General features: G+C 53.8%; 1 protein-coding gene across 1 annotated transcript in view; it reads left to right on the forward strand.

Annotated features, from left to right (window-relative positions):
• Window positions 1-17,019, forward strand: part of dnah2 (dynein, axonemal, heavy chain 2) — a 242,216-nt gene that overhangs the window by 59,094 nt on the left and 166,103 nt on the right. The window contains 7 exon segments of the mRNA XM_070863165.1: window positions 686-842; window positions 3,470-3,709; window positions 6,476-6,664; window positions 8,422-8,569; window positions 12,041-12,233; window positions 13,432-13,632; window positions 15,872-16,028. Of these exon segments, the coding sequence (XP_070719266.1) occupies window positions 686-842; window positions 3,470-3,709; window positions 6,476-6,664; window positions 8,422-8,569; window positions 12,041-12,233; window positions 13,432-13,632; window positions 15,872-16,028 (1,285 nt within the window).

The following is a 17,019-nucleotide window of genomic DNA, read 5'->3' on the forward strand; positions in this document are numbered from 1 at the left end:
CCCTCAGTACTGCCCCTCCGACAGTGCGGCGCTCCCTCAGTACTGCCCCTCCGACAGTGCGGCGCTCCCTCAGTACTGCCCCTCCGACAGTGCGGCGCTCCCTCAGTACTGCCCCTCCGACAGTGCGGCACTCCCTCAGTACTGCCCCTTCGACACTGCGGCGCTCCCTCAGTACCGCCCCTCCGACAGTGCGGCGCTCCCTCAGTACTGCCCCTCCGACAGTGCGGCGCTCCCTCAGTACCGCCCCTCCGACAGTGCGGCGTTCCCTCAGTACCGCCCCTCCGACAGTGCGGCACTCCCTCAGTACCGCCCCTCCGACAGTGCGGCGCTCCCTCAGTACCGCCCCTCCAACAGTGCGGCACTCCCTCAGTACTGCCCCTCCGACAGTGCGGCGCTCCCTCAGTACTGCCCCTCCGACAGTGCGGCACTCCCTCAGTACCGCCCCTCCGACAGTGCGGCGCTCCCTCAGTACCGCCCCTCCGACAGTGCGGCGCTCCCTCAGTACCGCCCCTCCGACAGTGCGGCGCTCCCTCAGTACCACCCCTCCAACAGTGCGGCACTCCCTCAGTACTGCCCCTCCGACAGTGCCACTTGGGTGGAGAGGAGAGAAACCGCAAAGGCGAGGCGAAGAAGAAATACGAAGGTCTGATCGAAATGAGAATGATTTGTTTGTGCGTTATTTTAGAATCCTCGACGAGTTAACGAAAGAGCAGCGGAACCTCTTCCGCGACAGAATCAAATTCCTGGACAGGAAAATTTCTCCGGGGCTGACAAAGCTTCAGTGGGCAGCCAAAACACTGTCCAGCTACTTCATCGACGACTGCCGAATGCACGCCAGACAGGTATCTACACCCCCCCCCCCCAGCCGTCCCTCGCAGCAGAGCCGCTGAGGCACTTGTTCGGCATCCTGTGAGCGGGGAGCTCTGCCAATCTCCCCCACCGCCCCACCCTGGCTTCCACCCCTTGCAGCATTTTTCAAATGTATTCGTTCCTGCGCTGTGGGCGTCACAGCCAATGGCCGCAGAGACCCGCGCCGGATGGGGTTGAAGGTCGCCGGTTCCCCGTGTCCTTCCACCCCACTCCCACTCTAAGAGCCCAGTCGCTCGGCTGGTAAATGTATTCGTTGCTGGGATGTGGGTGTCGCTGGCGAGGCCCGGCATTTTATTGCCCATCCTTTATCGCCCCTCGAGAAGCTGGTGGTGGTGAGCCGCCTTCTTGAACCGCTGCAGTCCGTGTGGTGAAGGTGCTCCCACACAGTGCTGACTTTGTCGTTGTGGTTTGGTGTCTCGCTGGGCCATTTCAGAGGGCGGTTAAGAGTCAATCACGTTGCTGTGTTCCTGGAGTCACACTTAGGCCCAGACCGGGGAAGGGCGGCAGATTTCCTTCCCTGCAGGACATCAGTGAACCAGATGGGTTTGTACGACAATCTGATGGTTTCCCGCTCACCGTTACTAACTCTAGCTTTTTATTTCCCGATTTATTTAATTAACTGAATTGAAATTCCCCAACTGTCATGGTGGGATTTGAACTAGGGTCTCTGGATCACTAGTCCAGGCCTCTGCTTTAATGGTCCAGTGACATCACCACTATGCTACTGTATCCCTAAAGCATGCATTGTCTAACAGGGTCACCCGCTCTTTGTGCGGGTGTGGGCAGGGTGGAACTCTGTCGGATTTCTATATGCGCTCACTTACTAACATACAATTCCAGGGCCTGAAAGAGGAATATTATGATGTTTAGAATGGGTCCCCAGGGGTGTGTCAGGATTTACAAGGGTTCCCCGGGAGTGTGTCAGTATTTACAGGGAGTCCCCGGGAGTGTGTCAGTATTTACAGGGAGTCCCTGGGCGTGTGTCAGTATTTACAGGGGGTCCCCGGGAGCATGTCAGTATTTACAGGGGAACCCCGGGAGTGTGTCAGGATTTACAAGGGTTCCCCGGGAGTGTCAGTATTTACAGGATCTCCGGGAATGCGTCAGTATTTACAGGGTGCCCCCGAGAGTGTGTTAGTATTTACAGGGGGTCCCCGGGAGTGTGTCAGGATTTACAAGGGTTCCCCGGGAGTGTCAGTATTTACAAGATCCCCGAGAGTGTGTCAGTATTTACAAGGGTACCCCAGGAGTGTGTCAATATTTACATGGTGTCCCCGTGAGTGTGTCAGTATTTACAGGGGTTCCCCGGGAGTGTGTCAGTTTTTACAGGGGGTCCCCGGGAGTGTGTCAGTATTTACAGGGGGTCCCCGGAAGTGTGTCCATATTTACAGGGTGTCCCCGGGTGTGTGTCAATATTTACAGGGAGTCCCTGGGCGAGTGTCAGTATTTACAGGGGGTCCCCGGGAGTGTGTCGGTATTTAAAGGGAGTGTCCCTGGGAGTGTGTCAGTATTTACAGGGGGTCCCCGGGATTGTGTCAGTAGTTACAGGGGGTCCCCGGAAGTGTGTCGGTATTTACAGGGAGTCCCCGGGAGTGTGTCAGTATTTACAGGGGGTCCCCGGGAGTATGTCAGTATTTACAAGAGGTCCCCAGGAGTGTGGCAGTATATACAGAGGGTCCCCGGGAGTGTGTCAGGATTTACATGGAATCCCTGGGAATGTGTCAGTATTTACAGGGGGTCCCCGGGAGGTGTCAGTATTTACAGGGGGTGTCCCTGGGAGTGTGTCAGTATTTACAGGGGGTCCCTGGGAGTGTGTCAGTAATTACAGGGGGTCCCCGGAAGTGTGTCGGTATTTACAGGGGTTGTCCCCGGGAGTGTGTCAGTATTTACAGGGGGTCCCCGGGAGTGTGTCAGTAATTACAGAGGGTCCCGGGAAGTGTGTCAGTAATTACAGGAGGTCCCCCGGGAGCGTGTCAGTATTTACAGAAGTTCCCCAGGAGCGTGTCAGTATTTCCAGGAGGTCCCCGGGAGAGTGTCGGTATTTATAGGGAGTCCCCGGGAGTGTGTCAGTATTTACAGGGAGACCCCGGGAGTGTGTCAGTATTTACAGGGGGTCCCCGGGAGCGTGTCAGTATTTACAGGTGGTCCCCGGGAGCGTGTCAATATTTACAGAAGTTCCCCGGGAGTGTGTCAGTATTTACAGGGGGTCCCCGGGAGTGTGTCAGTATTTACAGGGGGTCCCCGGGAGTGTGTCAGTATTTACAGGGGGTCCCCGGGAGTGTGTCAGTCTTTACAGGGGGTCCCCGGGAGTGTGTCAGTATTTACAGGGGGTCCCCGGGAGTGTGTCGGTATTTACAGGAGGTCCCCCGGGATGAGGGAGAAAGGAATAGAAGGATATGGTGATGGGGTGGGAGGAGGCTGTAGTGGAGCATAAACCCCGGCACGGAGCAGTGGGGCCGACTGGCCCATTCTATGAATGTAATGTCCATCAGTTCTGTCCTCAGTCCGGGGGAACGTGCTGATCCCACGCTCACCGACATTAGTGAAAGGCGGGTGTCTGTCCATTGACGGGCCTGTGTGGTCTTCCTTCCCCAAACAGCTCCAGCTGACAATCGATGAGTACAAGGCATCGAGCCTGATGATCAAACAGAACGCCTATCGCATGAGCGAGATGCTGCTGCTGCACATTGACAGCAAACGCACGTACAACGATAAGGAGTTCAGTGACGAACAGCAGACCCACCGGGAAAAGATCCAGTCCAAACTCCTCAAATCGCACAAGGACATCGTGGCCATCATGCGGCAGACGTATCAAGTCTTCAAGAGCGACGGGTCGGAGGTGAGCTGCAGGTGTCTTGGTCTCCTTACTTAAGGAAGGATATACTTGCATTGGAGGCAGTTCAGAGAAGGTTCACCGGGTTGATTCCTGAGATGAAGAGGTTGTCATATGAAGAAAGATTGGGTCCGTACTCATTGGAGTTTAGAAGAATGAGAGGTGATCTTATTGAAACGTATAAGATTCTGAGGCGCCTTCACAGGGTAGATGCAGAGAGGATGTTTCCCCTCGTGGGGGAATCTAAAATTAGGGGGCATAGTTTCAGAATAAGGGGCCGCCCATTTAAACCGGAGATGAGGAGGAATTTCTTCTCTCAGAGGGTGGTGAATCTTTAGAATTCTCTGCCCCAGAGGGCTGTGGAGGCTCAGTATTTAAGGCAGTTATAGACAGATTTTTGAACGATAAGGGAGTCGAGGGTTATGGGGAGCGGGCGGGGAAGTGGAGCTGAGTCCAAGATCAGATCAGCCCTGATCTCATTGAATGGCGGAGCAGGCTCGAGGGGCTAAATGGCATGCAAATACAGGAAAAAAAATCAGGAAGGCCAATAGAATGTTGGCCTTTATTGCAAGGGGGATAGAGTATAAAAGCAGAGAAGTCCTGCTGCAGCTGTACAGGGTATTGGTGAGGCCACACCTGGAGTACTGCGTGCAGTTTTGGTCTCCGTATTTAAAGGAAGATATATTTGCATTGGAGGCAGCTCAGAGAAGGTTCACTCGGTTGATTCCTGAGATGAGGGGGTTGTCGTATGAAGATAGGTTGGGCCTATACACGTTGGAGTTTAGAGAAATGAGAGGTGATCTTATTGAAACGTATAAGATTCTGAGGGTTCTTGTGTATGTTCTTGACGTGTGTACATACCATTCGAGGTCTTATTCTTTTGTTGCACCTCCCTCACTTGTTCCCCGGGCACCAAGTCTCCAGGGATTGAGGATTAATCTCACGGTCACTGCCGCGGGCAACACCAGCACGTGCGACGAAAGTGCCGGGATTGCGTCCGACCAGCGTCGGTGACCCTGCTCCCTCGCTGCCAAGTGGCCGAGCTGTGCAGACGAGGGTGTGGAGTGTAAGGCAGGTCGCAAACCCTGCATTCAAGGCCATGTAAAAGGCAGACTGAGCATTGGAATGGGAGTAAAAAGCAGAGAGCCGATGTTAACCGTGGTCAGACCACACGGTGCACTGGTCTCCACATCACAAAAAGGACAGAGAGAAAAGAAAGACTTGCATTTATATAGCGCCTTTCACCACCATCGGAGGTCTCAAAGCGCTTTACAACCAATGAAGTACTTTTGAAGTGTAGTCACTGTTGGGAAACGTGGCAGCCAATTTGCGCACAGCAAGCTCCCACACTCAGCAATGTGATAATGACCCAGATAATCTGTTTTAGTGACGTTGGTTGAGGGATAAATATTGGACCCAGGACACCGGGGAGAACTCCCCAGCTCTTCTTCCAAATAGTGCGGTGGGGACATCGAATATCGAAACATAAGCAACACACCGTGAGGCCATTGTGACACAGAATGATACAACAACAACCTGTATTTATATAGCGCCTTTAACGTAGTGAAACGTCTCAAGGCGCTTCACAGGAGTGTTATGAAAAGAATTGACACCAAGCAGCATTGGGAGAAATTAGCGCTGGTGACCAAAAGCTTGGGCAAAGAGGTCGGTTTTAAGGAGTGTCTTGACGGAGGAGAAAGAGGTAGAGAGGCGGAGAGGTTTAGGGAGGGAGTTCCAGAGCTTGGGGCCCAGGCAACAGAAGGCACGGCCACCAATGGTTGAGCGATTATAATTGGGGATGGTCAAGAGGGCAGAATTAGAGGAGGGTAGAGATCTCGGGGGTTGTGGGGCTGGAGGAGATTACAGAGATAGGGAGGGGCGAGGGCCATGGAGGGATTTAAAAACAAGGATGAGAATTTTGAAATGGAGGTGTTGCTTAACCGGGAACCAATGTAGGTCAGCGAGCACAGGGGGTGATGGGTGAGCGAGACTCGGTGCGAGTTAGGACACGGGTCAGCGAGCATAGGGGGTGATGGGCGAGTAGGACTCAGTGGGAGTTAGGACACGGGGCAGCGAGCACTGGGGGTGAAGGGTGAGCGGGACTCGGTGCGAGTTAGGACACGGAGCAGTGAGCACAGGGGGTGATGGGTGAGCGGGACTGGGTGCGAGTTAGGACACGGGGCAGCGAGCACAGGGGGTGATGGGTGAGCGGGACTCGGTGCGAGTTAGGACACGGAGCAGTGAGCACAGGGGGTGATGGGTGAGCGGGACTCGTTGCGAGTTAGAACATGGAGCAGCCGAGTTTTGGATCACCTCCAGTTTACGTCGGGTAGAATGTGGGAGGCCAGCCAGGAGTGCGTTGGAATAGTCAAGTCTGGAGGTAACAAAGGCACGGATGAGGGTTTCAGTAGCGGATGAGCTGAGGCAGGGGCGGAGACGGGCGATGTTACAGAGGTGGGAGTAGGGCGGTTTTTAAGGTGCGTCTTAAAGGTGGAAGGAGAGGCGGAGGAGATTACAGAGATAGGGAGGGGCGAGGGCCATGGAGGGATTTGAAAATACAGCACAGGAGGCTGCCATTGGGCCCATTGAGCCTGTGCCAGCTCTGTGAGCGAGTGATCCAATCAGTCCCACTCCCCCTGCTCTCTCCCCACAGCCCGGTGAATTCTCCCCTTTGAGTATTTGTCCAATTCCCCTTTGATTGTTACAATCCCTGATAATTGAGTGAGTTTGGGGATTAACGTCCATCGGCTGTTGTTCCTTGCACCTGTACAGGTACAGCATCACTGGCTGAATTACGCCAAGAAGGTTGACCGAATGGTGGAAGAAGCCTTTAGACTGAACGTGAAACGGTCGCTGCTCGAGCTCTCCAAGGCCATCAACGGAGATCCCAAATCCACGCCCAACTCTCTCTTCAGGGTCATGGTGATCCTTCAGGGCGACTTGCCGGGCAGCCAAGGAAAGGTACGGCCATTTCGCCGCTCGCCGCAGCCAGCGAGGAGCAGGCGGGTTTTTCACACCAGTGTACCTCGCACAGAGGACGGAAGGCCGAGGGGGGGATTGAATCGAGGCGTTCAAAATGATGGAAGCATTCTGTAGAGGCGATAGAGAGAAACTATTCCTCTGGTGGGGGGAGTCCAGAACAAGGGGGCGTCACCTTAAAATTAGAGCCAGGCCGTTCAGGGGTGATGTCAGGAACATAACATCAGAATTAGGAGCAGGAGTCGGCCATTCGACCCCTCGAGTCTGCTCTGCCATTCAGTGAGATCTGATCTTGGCCTCAACTCCACTTTCCTGCACTTTCCCCATATCCCTCGATTCCCTAAATATCCAAAAACCTAGCGATCTCAGCCTTGAATATACTCACAGACTGAGCCTCCACAGCCCTCTGGGGCAGAGAATTCCAGCGATTCACCACCCTCTGAGTGAAGAAATTCCTCCTCATCTCAGTCCTAAATGGCCGACCCCTTATCCTGAGATGTTTGTATGAGGAAGCACTTCTTCACACAAAGGGCAGTGGGAATCTGGAACTCTCTCCCGCCAAAAGCTGCTGAGGCTGGGGGTCAGTTGGAACTTTGAGAACTGATTTTTGTTGTGCAAGGGTTATGGAACCAAGGCAGGTGGATGAAGTTAGAATACAGATCAGCCATGATCTGATTGAATGGTGGGACAGGCTTGAGGGGCTGAATGGGCCTCCACCTGTTCCTGTGTAACAGGCTCGAGGGGCTGAATGGGCCTCCTCCTGTTCCTGTGTAACAGGTACGAGGGGCTGAATGGGCCTCCTCCTGTTCCTGTGTAACAGGCTCGAGGGGCTGAATGGGCCTCCTCCTGTTCCTGTGTAACAGGCTCGAGGGGCTGAATGGGCCTCCTCCTGTTCCTGTGTAACAGGCTCGAGGGGTTGAATGGGCCTCCTCCTGTTCCTGTGTAACAGGCTCGAGGGGCTGAATGGGTCTCCTCCTGTTCCTGTGTAACAGGCTTGAGGGGCTGAATGGGCCTCCTCCTGTTCCTGTGTAACAGGCTCGAGGGGCTGAATGGGTCTCCTCCTGTTCCTGTGTAATAGGCTCGGGGGGCTGAATGGGCCTCCTCCTGTTCCTGTGTAACAGGCTCGAGGGGCTGAATGGGCCTCCTCCTGTTCCTGTGTAACAGGCTCGAGGGGCTGAATGGACCTCCTCCTGTTCCTGTGTAACAGGCTCAAGGGGCTGAATGGGGCCGCCTCCTGTTCCTGTGTAACAGGCTCGAGGGGCTGAATGGGCCTCCTCCTGTTCCTGTGTAACAGGCTCGAGGGGCTGAATGGGCCTCCTCCTGTTCCTGTGTAACAGGCTCGGGGGGCTGAATGGGCCTCCTCCTGTTCCTGTGTAACAGACTCGAGGGGCTGAATGGGCCTCCTCCTGTTCCTGTGTAACAGGCTCGAGGGTCTGAATGGGCCTCCTCCTGTTCCTGTGTAACAGGCTCGAGGGGCTGAATGGGCCTCCTCCTGTTCCTGTGTAACAGGCTCGAGGGGCTGAATGGGCCTCCTCCTGTTCCTGTGTAACAGGCTCGAGGGTCTGAATGGGCCTCCTCCTGTTCCTGTGTAACAGGCTCGAGGGGCTGAATGGGCCTCCTCCTGTTCCTGTGTAACAGGCTCGAGGGGCTGAATGGGCTCCTCCTGTACCTCTGTTCCCATTTGTGGTTTATGCCGGAGTGCTGCTGCTCATTCTCTCCCCATTGCCTTTTATTTTCAGGTGGAGTTCTCACCCACGCTATCGAAGCTTGCAAATATTGTCAACACCGTTAGCAGTTATCTGAAGAACTCCCTCTCAATCTTCAAGCGTATCCCAGAGCTACTGAGCAAGAGGAAAGCTACTCTGCCGCCTATCTACCTAAATATCGGTAAGCAGTGATTGCACTGCGCTCACTTAGAGTCATAGAAATTTACAGCACGGAAGGAGGCCATTTGGCCCATCGTGTCCGCGCTGGCCGACCAAGAGCCACCCGGCCTAATCCCACTTTCCAGCTCTGTGGGTTACGGCACTTCAAGTGCACATCCAGGTACTTTTTAAATGTGGGGAGGGTTTCTGCCTCTACCACCCTTTCAGGCCCCCACCACCCTCTGGGTGAAAACATTTTCCCTCAAATCCCCTCTAAACCTCCCCCCAAATTACTTTAAATCTATGCCCCCTGGTTGTTGACTCCTCTTCTAAGGGAAACAGGTCCGTCCTATCCACTCTATCCAGGCCCCTCTTAATTTTACATACCTCAATCAGGTCTCCCCTCAGCCTCCTCTGTTCCAAAGAAAGCAAACCCAGCCTATCCAATCTTTCCACATAGCTAAAATTCTCCAATCGAGGCAACATCTTGGTAAATCTCCTCTGTACCCTCTCCTACTGCAATCACATCTTTCTTAGCTATATTGTTCAAATTTTTGCAACAGGTCTGGGTCCTTACCAATACCTGTCTCAAAGATGTTACCCCACGGAATGTCACACAATGCGTCACACCGCCATGCCTCACGTGTCGGAACACGAGGCGTCACACCACAAAGGGCAAATTAAAATCGCCATTGGCTAAAGTAAGCACTATTTAATTATCACAGGGTAAAAATACATCAGCACTATTCACCATCATCATAGGCAGTCCCTCGGAATCGAGGAAGACTTGCTTCCACTCTAAAAATGAGTTCTTTGGTGACTGAACAGTCCAATACGGGAATTACGGTCGCTGTCACAGGTGGGACAGATAGTCGTTGGAGGAAAGGGTGGGTGGGGAGTCTGGTTTGCCGCACGCTCCTTCCGCTGCCTGCGCTTGGTTTCTGCATGCTCTCGGCGATGACACGCGACTATCTGCTGGACCATGTACAGTAGACACCTCAAGTCTCTGGAGAAATACCACCAACGATGTCTCCGCAAGATCCTACATATCCCCTGGGAGGGCAGACGCACTAACATTACTTACAGCTATACAGGGTATTGGTGAGGCCACACCTGGAGTACTGCATGCAGTTTTGGTTTCCATATTTACGAAAGGATACGCTTGCTTTGGAGGCAGTTCAGAGAAGGTTCACTCGGTTGATTCCAGGGATGAGGGGGTTGACTTATGAGGAAAGGTTGAGCAGGTTGGGCCTCTACTCATTGGAATTCAGAAGAATGAGAGGTGATTTTATCGAAACGTATAAGATTATGAGGGGGCTCGACAAGGTGGATGCAGAGAGGATGTTTCCACTGATGGGGGAGACTAGAACTAGGGAGCATGATCTTAGAATAAGGGGCCACCCATTTAAAACTGAGATGAGGAGGAATTTCTTCTCTCAGAAGATTGTAAATCTGTGGAATTTGCTGCCTCAGAGAGCTGTGGAAGCCGGGACATTGAATATATTTAAGACAGAAATGGACAGTTTCTTAACCGATAAGGGGATAAGGAGTTATGGGGAGCAGGCAGGGAAGTGGACCTGAGTCCATGATCAGATCAGCCATGATCGTATTGAATGGTGGAACAGGCTCGAGGGGCCATATGGCCTACTCCTGCTCCTATTTCTTATGTTCCTTATTAGCGTTTTCGACCAGGCCAACAACCCCAGCATCGAAGCATTGACCACATACTTCATATACAAGCATTCAGCATGCTATGCTGTTTTACTCAGGTATTAACCTCCCCAAACAGGGTAACGCCTGCGTTACATGGAGCAGAGCGGAACTGGGTACACGTCCCTTAGCGTGCTTTACCCATGTACCTCTATCAACCATGCTCGGCGTGCGCAGATCCGATGATAAAAAATATCGTGACTCTGTATCTAACATGAAATTGAGGATTAAAAATACCCCAGACCTCGGTTGCCCGGTTTGTAGCTGAGAAATGATGAGAGACCTCACCACGAAACCAATCAGTCAGATTCCTGTGCGCGACACGGTAACTAGCTGCTGACCAAGTTAAAGTGACCCACTTTGTCGGAATAGTGCTGACGGAAATCTGACACAAGTGCAGCGGCAGATCCCCTGGGACTGGAGCGCAAAGGAATGTCACCCAGTGGGTGGAAAACCAGGAGCCATGTGGGAGAATCGTGGAAAGGGTTTGCACCATCGTCACTTCAAATCCACCCGACATTGGCATCCGGTCCGGCAACGCCTCCATCCTCGTGTTCAAATCCCTCCATGGCCCTCGCCCCTCCTCCCTATCTCCGTAACCTCCAGCCCCTACACCCCTCCCTATCTCTGTAACCCCCTCCAATCCCCTAAACCCCTCCCTATCTCTGTAACCTCCTCCAGCCCCTACACCCCTTCCTATCTCTGTAACCCCCTCCAGCCCCCCTAAACCCCTCCCTATCTCTGTAATCTCCTCCAGCCCCTACACCTCTCCCTATCTCTGTAACCCCCTCCAGCCCCCCTAAACCCCTCCCTATCTCTGTAATCTCCTCCAGCCCCTACACCTCTCCCTATCTCTGTAACCTCCAGCCTCTGCACCCCTCCCTATCTCTGTAACCTCCTCCAGCCCCTATACCCTTCCCAATCTCTGTAGCCCCCTCCATGACCTTCGTACCCCTCCCTATCTCTGTAACCTCCTCCAGCCCCTACACCCCTCCCTATCCCTGTAACCTTCTCCAGCCCCTATACCACTCCCTATCTCTGTAACCACTCCAGCCTCTACACCCCTCCCTATCTCTGTAACCCTTTCCAGCGTCCGCACCCCTCCCTATCTCCCCAACTCCTCCAGCCCTTCACCCCTCCCTATCTCTCTAATCTCTTGCAGCCCCTACACCCCTCCCTAGCTCTGTAACCTCCTCCAGCCTAACACCCCTCCCTTTCTCCCTAACCTCCTTCAGCCCTACACCCCTCCATATCTCTGTGACCTCCTCCAGCTCCTACACCGCTCCCTATCACTGTAACCACCTCCAGCCCCTACACCCCTCCCTATCTCTGTAACCTCCTCCAGCCCCTACACCCCTCCCTATCTCTATTACCTGCTCCAGCCCTACACCCCTTCCTATCTCTGTAACCTCCTCCGGCCCCTACACCCCTCCCTATCTCCTGTAACCTGCTCCAGCCCCACAACCCCCTGAGATCTCTGCGCTCCTCCAATTCTGCCCTCTCACCCAGCCCCCGATTCCCATCGCTCCACCATTGGCGGCCGTGCCTTCAGTTGCCTGGGCCCCAAACTCTGGAACTCCCTCCCTAAACCTCTCCACTTCTCTCTCCTGCTTTAAGACGCTCCTTAAAACCTACTAAGCTTTTGGTCACCTGTCCTGATATAATTCTAACGTGGCTCGGTTTTGTTTGCTAACGCTCCCGTGAAGTGCCTTGCGGCTTTTTTACTGTGTTAAAGGTGCTATATAAATGCAGATTGTTGTTCCAATACATTGTCTTCCTGCAGAGAACGATGAGGAAATCAGGAAGATCCAAGGTCTGATCATTAACGGCATGACTACCAACGCTTCAAACCTTCAGAACTACCTGAAGACCTGGGACACTTACCGGGAGATCTGGGAGGTCAACAAAGATGCTTTCATCCGCCGCTACCAGCGCCTCAAACCGGCCGTGTCCTCCTTCGACGCAGACATTGCCCGGTGAGAGACCCTGTCAGCCCCCCCCGCATTGTAGCTGCTCGCTAGTACAGCGATTCCTTCAGCCCAGTGACTACACTACCCTGCTTAGTGTGTCAGGCGAGATAGTGACTCATCAGCCATCTCGGGGGGGGGGGGGGGGGGTTGTGGGGCTGGAGGGGGTTACAGAGATAGGGAGGGGTATAAGGGCTGGAGAAGGTTACAGAGATAGGGAGGGGTGTAGGGGCTGGAGGAGGTTACAGAGATAGGGAGGGGTGTAAGGGCTGGAGGAGGTTACAGAGATAGGGAGGGGTGTAAGGGCTGGAGGAGGTTACAGAGATAGGGAGGGGTGTAGGGGCTGGAGGGGGTTACAGAGATAGGGAGGGGTGTAGGGGCTGGAGGAGATTACAGAGAAAGGGAGGGGTGTAGGGGCTGGAGGAGATTACAGAGAAAGGGAGGGGTGTAAGGGCTGGAGGGGGTTACAGAGATAGGGAGGGGTGTAGGGGCTGGAGGAGGTTACAGGGATGGGGGGAGAGGGCGGTGTAGGGGCTGCAGGAGGTTACAGAGATAAGGAGGGGCACGGGGCCATGGAGGGATTGTAAACAAGGATGAGAACTTTGAAATCGAGGCGTTATTTAACCGGGAGCCAATGTCGGTCAGCGAGCACAGGGGGTGATGGGTGAGCGGGACTCGGTGCGAGTTAGGACACGGGGCAGCGAGCACAGCGGGTGATGGGTGAGCGGGACTCGGTGTGAGTTAGGACACGGGGCAGCAAGCACAGGGGGTGATGGGTGAGCGGGACTCGGTGTGAGTTAGGACACGGGGCAGCGAGCACAAGGGGTGATGGGTGAGTGGGACTCGGTGTGAGTTAGGACACGGGGCAGCGAGCACAGGGGGTGATGGGTGAGCGGGACTCGGTGCGAGTTAGGACACGGGGCAGCCGAGTTTTGGATCACCTCTAGTTTTCGTCGGGTAGACTGTGGGAGGCCAGCCAGGAGTGTGTTGGAATAGTCAAGTCTGGAGGTAACAAAGGCGTGAATGAGGGTTTCAGCAGCGGATAATCTGAGGCAGGGGCGGAGACGGGCGATGTTACGGAGGTGGAAATAGGCGATCTTAGTTATGCCATAGCAAAGTGACACACTGCGGCTCCGACGTTGCGCGATGCCATTGATGGGTGGCCGCTGGCTCCTCTCCTCACTCACGCTCTGCCCTTCCCCCGCAGCTACACGGAGGTGGCCAACAATGTCCAGAAGGAGGAGACGGTGGTGCAGGTCCAGTTTGTGCTCCTCGACTGCTCGCCGCTCAAGTTCTCGCTGGTCCAGCACTGCAACGAGTGGCAGAACAAGTTCACCACCCTGCTGAGCGAGATGGCCGGCCGCATGCTGCTCGACTTCCAGGACTTCCTCGAGGAAAACAGCACCAAGTAGGTGCCCACGTCGCTCTCGTCTGAGCCACCCAGCCCCGTCCGCTTATATAAGAACTAGTAGCAGGAATCGGCATTTAGCCCCTCGAGCCTGTTACACAGGAACAGGAGGGGGCCCATTCAGCCCCTCGAGCCTATTACACAGGAACCAGGAGGAGGCCCATTCAGCCCCTCGAGCCTGTTACACAGGAACAGGAGGAGGCCCATTCAGTCCCTCGAGCCTGTTACACTGGAACAGGATGAGGCCCATTCAGCCCCTCGAGCCTGTTACAAAGGAACAGGAGGAGGCCCATTCAGCTCCTCGAGCCTGTTACACAGGAACAGGATGAGGCCCATTCAGCCACTTGAGCCTGTTACACAGGAACAGGAGGAGGCCCATTCAGCCCCTAGAGCCTGTTACACAGGCACAGGAGGAGGCCCATTCAGCCCCTCGAGCCTGTTACACAGGAACAGGAGGAGGCCTATTCGGGCACCTCAAGCCTGCTCCGCCATCCAATAAGATCATGGCTGATCTTCTCCCTCAACTCTACTTTCCCGCCCGATCACCATATCCCTTGGTTCCCTTTGTAATGTATTTGCTTCATGGGTTCTTTGCTTAAGAATTCATAGCAACACATTGCTATTAAGAACTAGTTGGTTTATTCGCAAAAGGTTTATCAATCACACGACACATTACCAGTTCATCCACCAGGCTCACAACCACCTGCCCCATCGTGGATCCCCCGAACTCAACTGGCCGGGGTTTTATTGAGACTTGCAAGCCACTCACAACTCAACAGCTGTACCAACCTGAGAGCATACTCACAGGGGCACACACTGCAGCCTTAATATCCAAAAATCTTATTGATCTCGCCCCATAACCCTGTGCCTTCCCCTTCTTCAAATATTTATCTGCTCATTCCTTAAAAAATGCAATGGCCTGTGCCTCAACTGTAATCCCTGTGGCAAAGCACTGTTCACAGCAGCAACTCTCTGCACAAAGAGCACGGGGAACAAATCTGCGCCCGCGGATGTCCTTCTCCCGGGGCTGCGTGCGATCCGACAAAAGGTATTTTGACGCGTGCGCATTGCGCGCGGGGTACCGTCACTGTGAGGCCTCTTCGGGTGTGTTTGCCCATCCTACGCAGCTCATCGGACACACCTGGAAAAAACGCAATTTTCTGGCCTGTACCTCAATATGTGTAGCCCGGTACCCCGCTATCTCAACCTGCCCTGCCACCTTCAACAATTTGTGCACACATATAGAAACATAGACAATAGGTGCAGGAGCAGGCCATTCGGCCCTTCGAGCCTGCACCACCATTCAATAAGATTGATACGTCCTTACTACACAGTATAAATGCACACAAGGCCCATGCTTGAGAGAAGGTCAGTCTGTGACCTGTCCTTTATTCCTTAACACTCAAGTGATGAAGGTGGGTGGAGCTTCCCCTTTTATACCTGAAGGCCCAGGTTAGGAGTGTCTCCCACCTAGTGGTCATTGTTCTCACAGTGTACAACTTAGGTCAGATTATACATGGGTTACAATGTTGGTTGAATACATGACAAAAGATCATGGCTGATCATTCACCTCAGTACCCCTTTCCTGCTTTCTCTCCATACCCCTTGATCCCTTTAGCCGTAAGGGCCACATCTAACTCCCTCTTGAATATATCCAACGAACTGGCCTCAACAACTCTCTGTGGTAGAGAATTCCACAGGTTCACCACTCTCTGGGTGTAGAAGTTTCTCCTCATCTCGGTCCTAAATAGCTTACCCCTTATCCTTAGACTGTGACCCCTGGTTCTGAACCTCCCCAACATCGGGAACATTCTTCCCGCATCTAACCTGTCCAATCCCGTCAGAATCTTATATGTTTCTATGAGATCCCCTCTCAGCCTTCTCAACTCCAGTGAATACAAGCCCAGTTGATCCAGTCTCTCCTCATATGTCAGTCCCGCCATCCCGGGAATCAGTCTGGTGAACCTTCGCTGCACTCCCGCAATGGCAAGAACGTCCTTCCTCAGATTAGGAGACCCTAACCCTACCCTAAGCCTAACTGAACACAATATTCCAGGTGAGGCCTCACCAAGGCCCTGTACTACTGCAGTAAGACCTCCCAGGTCTCCCTGTTTGTGCCCGCTCCCCTCCCCCGCCTCCACTCCCCCCGCTTTAGCATCGTGCGCTTTAGTTTATGTCAATTTGCAGAGCCCTAACTTGCACTCTCTCCTCCCTCTCTCCTCCTCCTCCCCCCACGCAGAGTCAGCCACATCCCACAGAACTTGGCCGAATTGTCCTCAGGCCTCCAGCTCCTCGAGCTGCTTCAGAACGAGCTCCAAAAGACCGAGGCACGCATCCTGCCCATCCACGAACAGTTCAACATCCTGGAGAAATACGAGTTCCAGATTGAAGAAAGCGTAAGTGCTCAGCCCGCGTTGTGCGCAGACTTCCCGGTTACGCGGTGTCTTTTTGTTGCTCCATTTTCAGTGCTGGGGCCCTTGCTTTTTGTGGTATACATCAATGACTTGGACTTGAATATCACCATCATAGGCAGTCCCTCGGAATCGAGGAAGACTTGCTTCCACTCTTAAAATGAGCCGTTAGGTGGCTGAACAGTCCAACACGGAAATTACAATCTCTGTCACAAGTGGGACAGACAGTGGTTGAGGGAAGGGGAGGGTGGGACTGGTTTTCCGCACGCTCCTTCCACTGCCTGCGCTTGCTTTCTGCATGCTCTCGGCGACGAGACTCGAGGTGCTCAGCGCCCTCCCGGATGCACTTCCTCCACTTAGGGCGCAGGGACTCCCAGGTGTCAGTGGGGATGTTGCATTTTATAAGGGAGGCTTTGATTGTGGCCTTGAAACATTTCCTCTGCCCACCTTTGGCTCTTTTTCCGTGAAGGAGTTCTGAGTAGAGCGCTTGCTTTGGGAGTCTCGTGTCTGGCATGCGGACAACGTGGCCTGCCCAGTGGAGCTGATCGAGTGTGGTCAGTGCTTCAATGATGGGGATGTTAGCCTGGACCAGGACACTAACGTTGGTGCGCCTGTCCTCCCAGGGGATTTGTAGGATCTCGCGGAGACATCGTTGGTGATATTTCTCCAGCGGCTTGAGGTGCCTTCTGTACATGGTCCATGTCTCTGAGCCATACAGGAGGGCGGGTATTACTACAGCCCTGCAGACCATGAGCTTGAATATAGGGAGTATGATTAAGAAGTTTTCAGATGATACTAAGATTGGTCGTGTGGTCGATAATGAAGAAAGCTGCAGACTGCAGGAAGATATCGATGGACTGGTCAGGTGGGCAGAACAGTGGCAAATGGAGTTCAATCCGGAGAAGTGTGAGGTAATGCATTTGGGGAGGGCTAACAAGGCAAAGGGAATACACATTAAATGGTAGGACACTGAGAA

Source organism: Pristiophorus japonicus, chromosome 20 (assembly GCF_044704955.1).
Source record: "Pristiophorus japonicus isolate sPriJap1 chromosome 20, sPriJap1.hap1, whole genome shotgun sequence".
In the NCBI taxonomy this organism is placed as follows: domain Eukaryota; kingdom Metazoa; phylum Chordata; class Chondrichthyes; family Pristiophoridae; genus Pristiophorus; species Pristiophorus japonicus.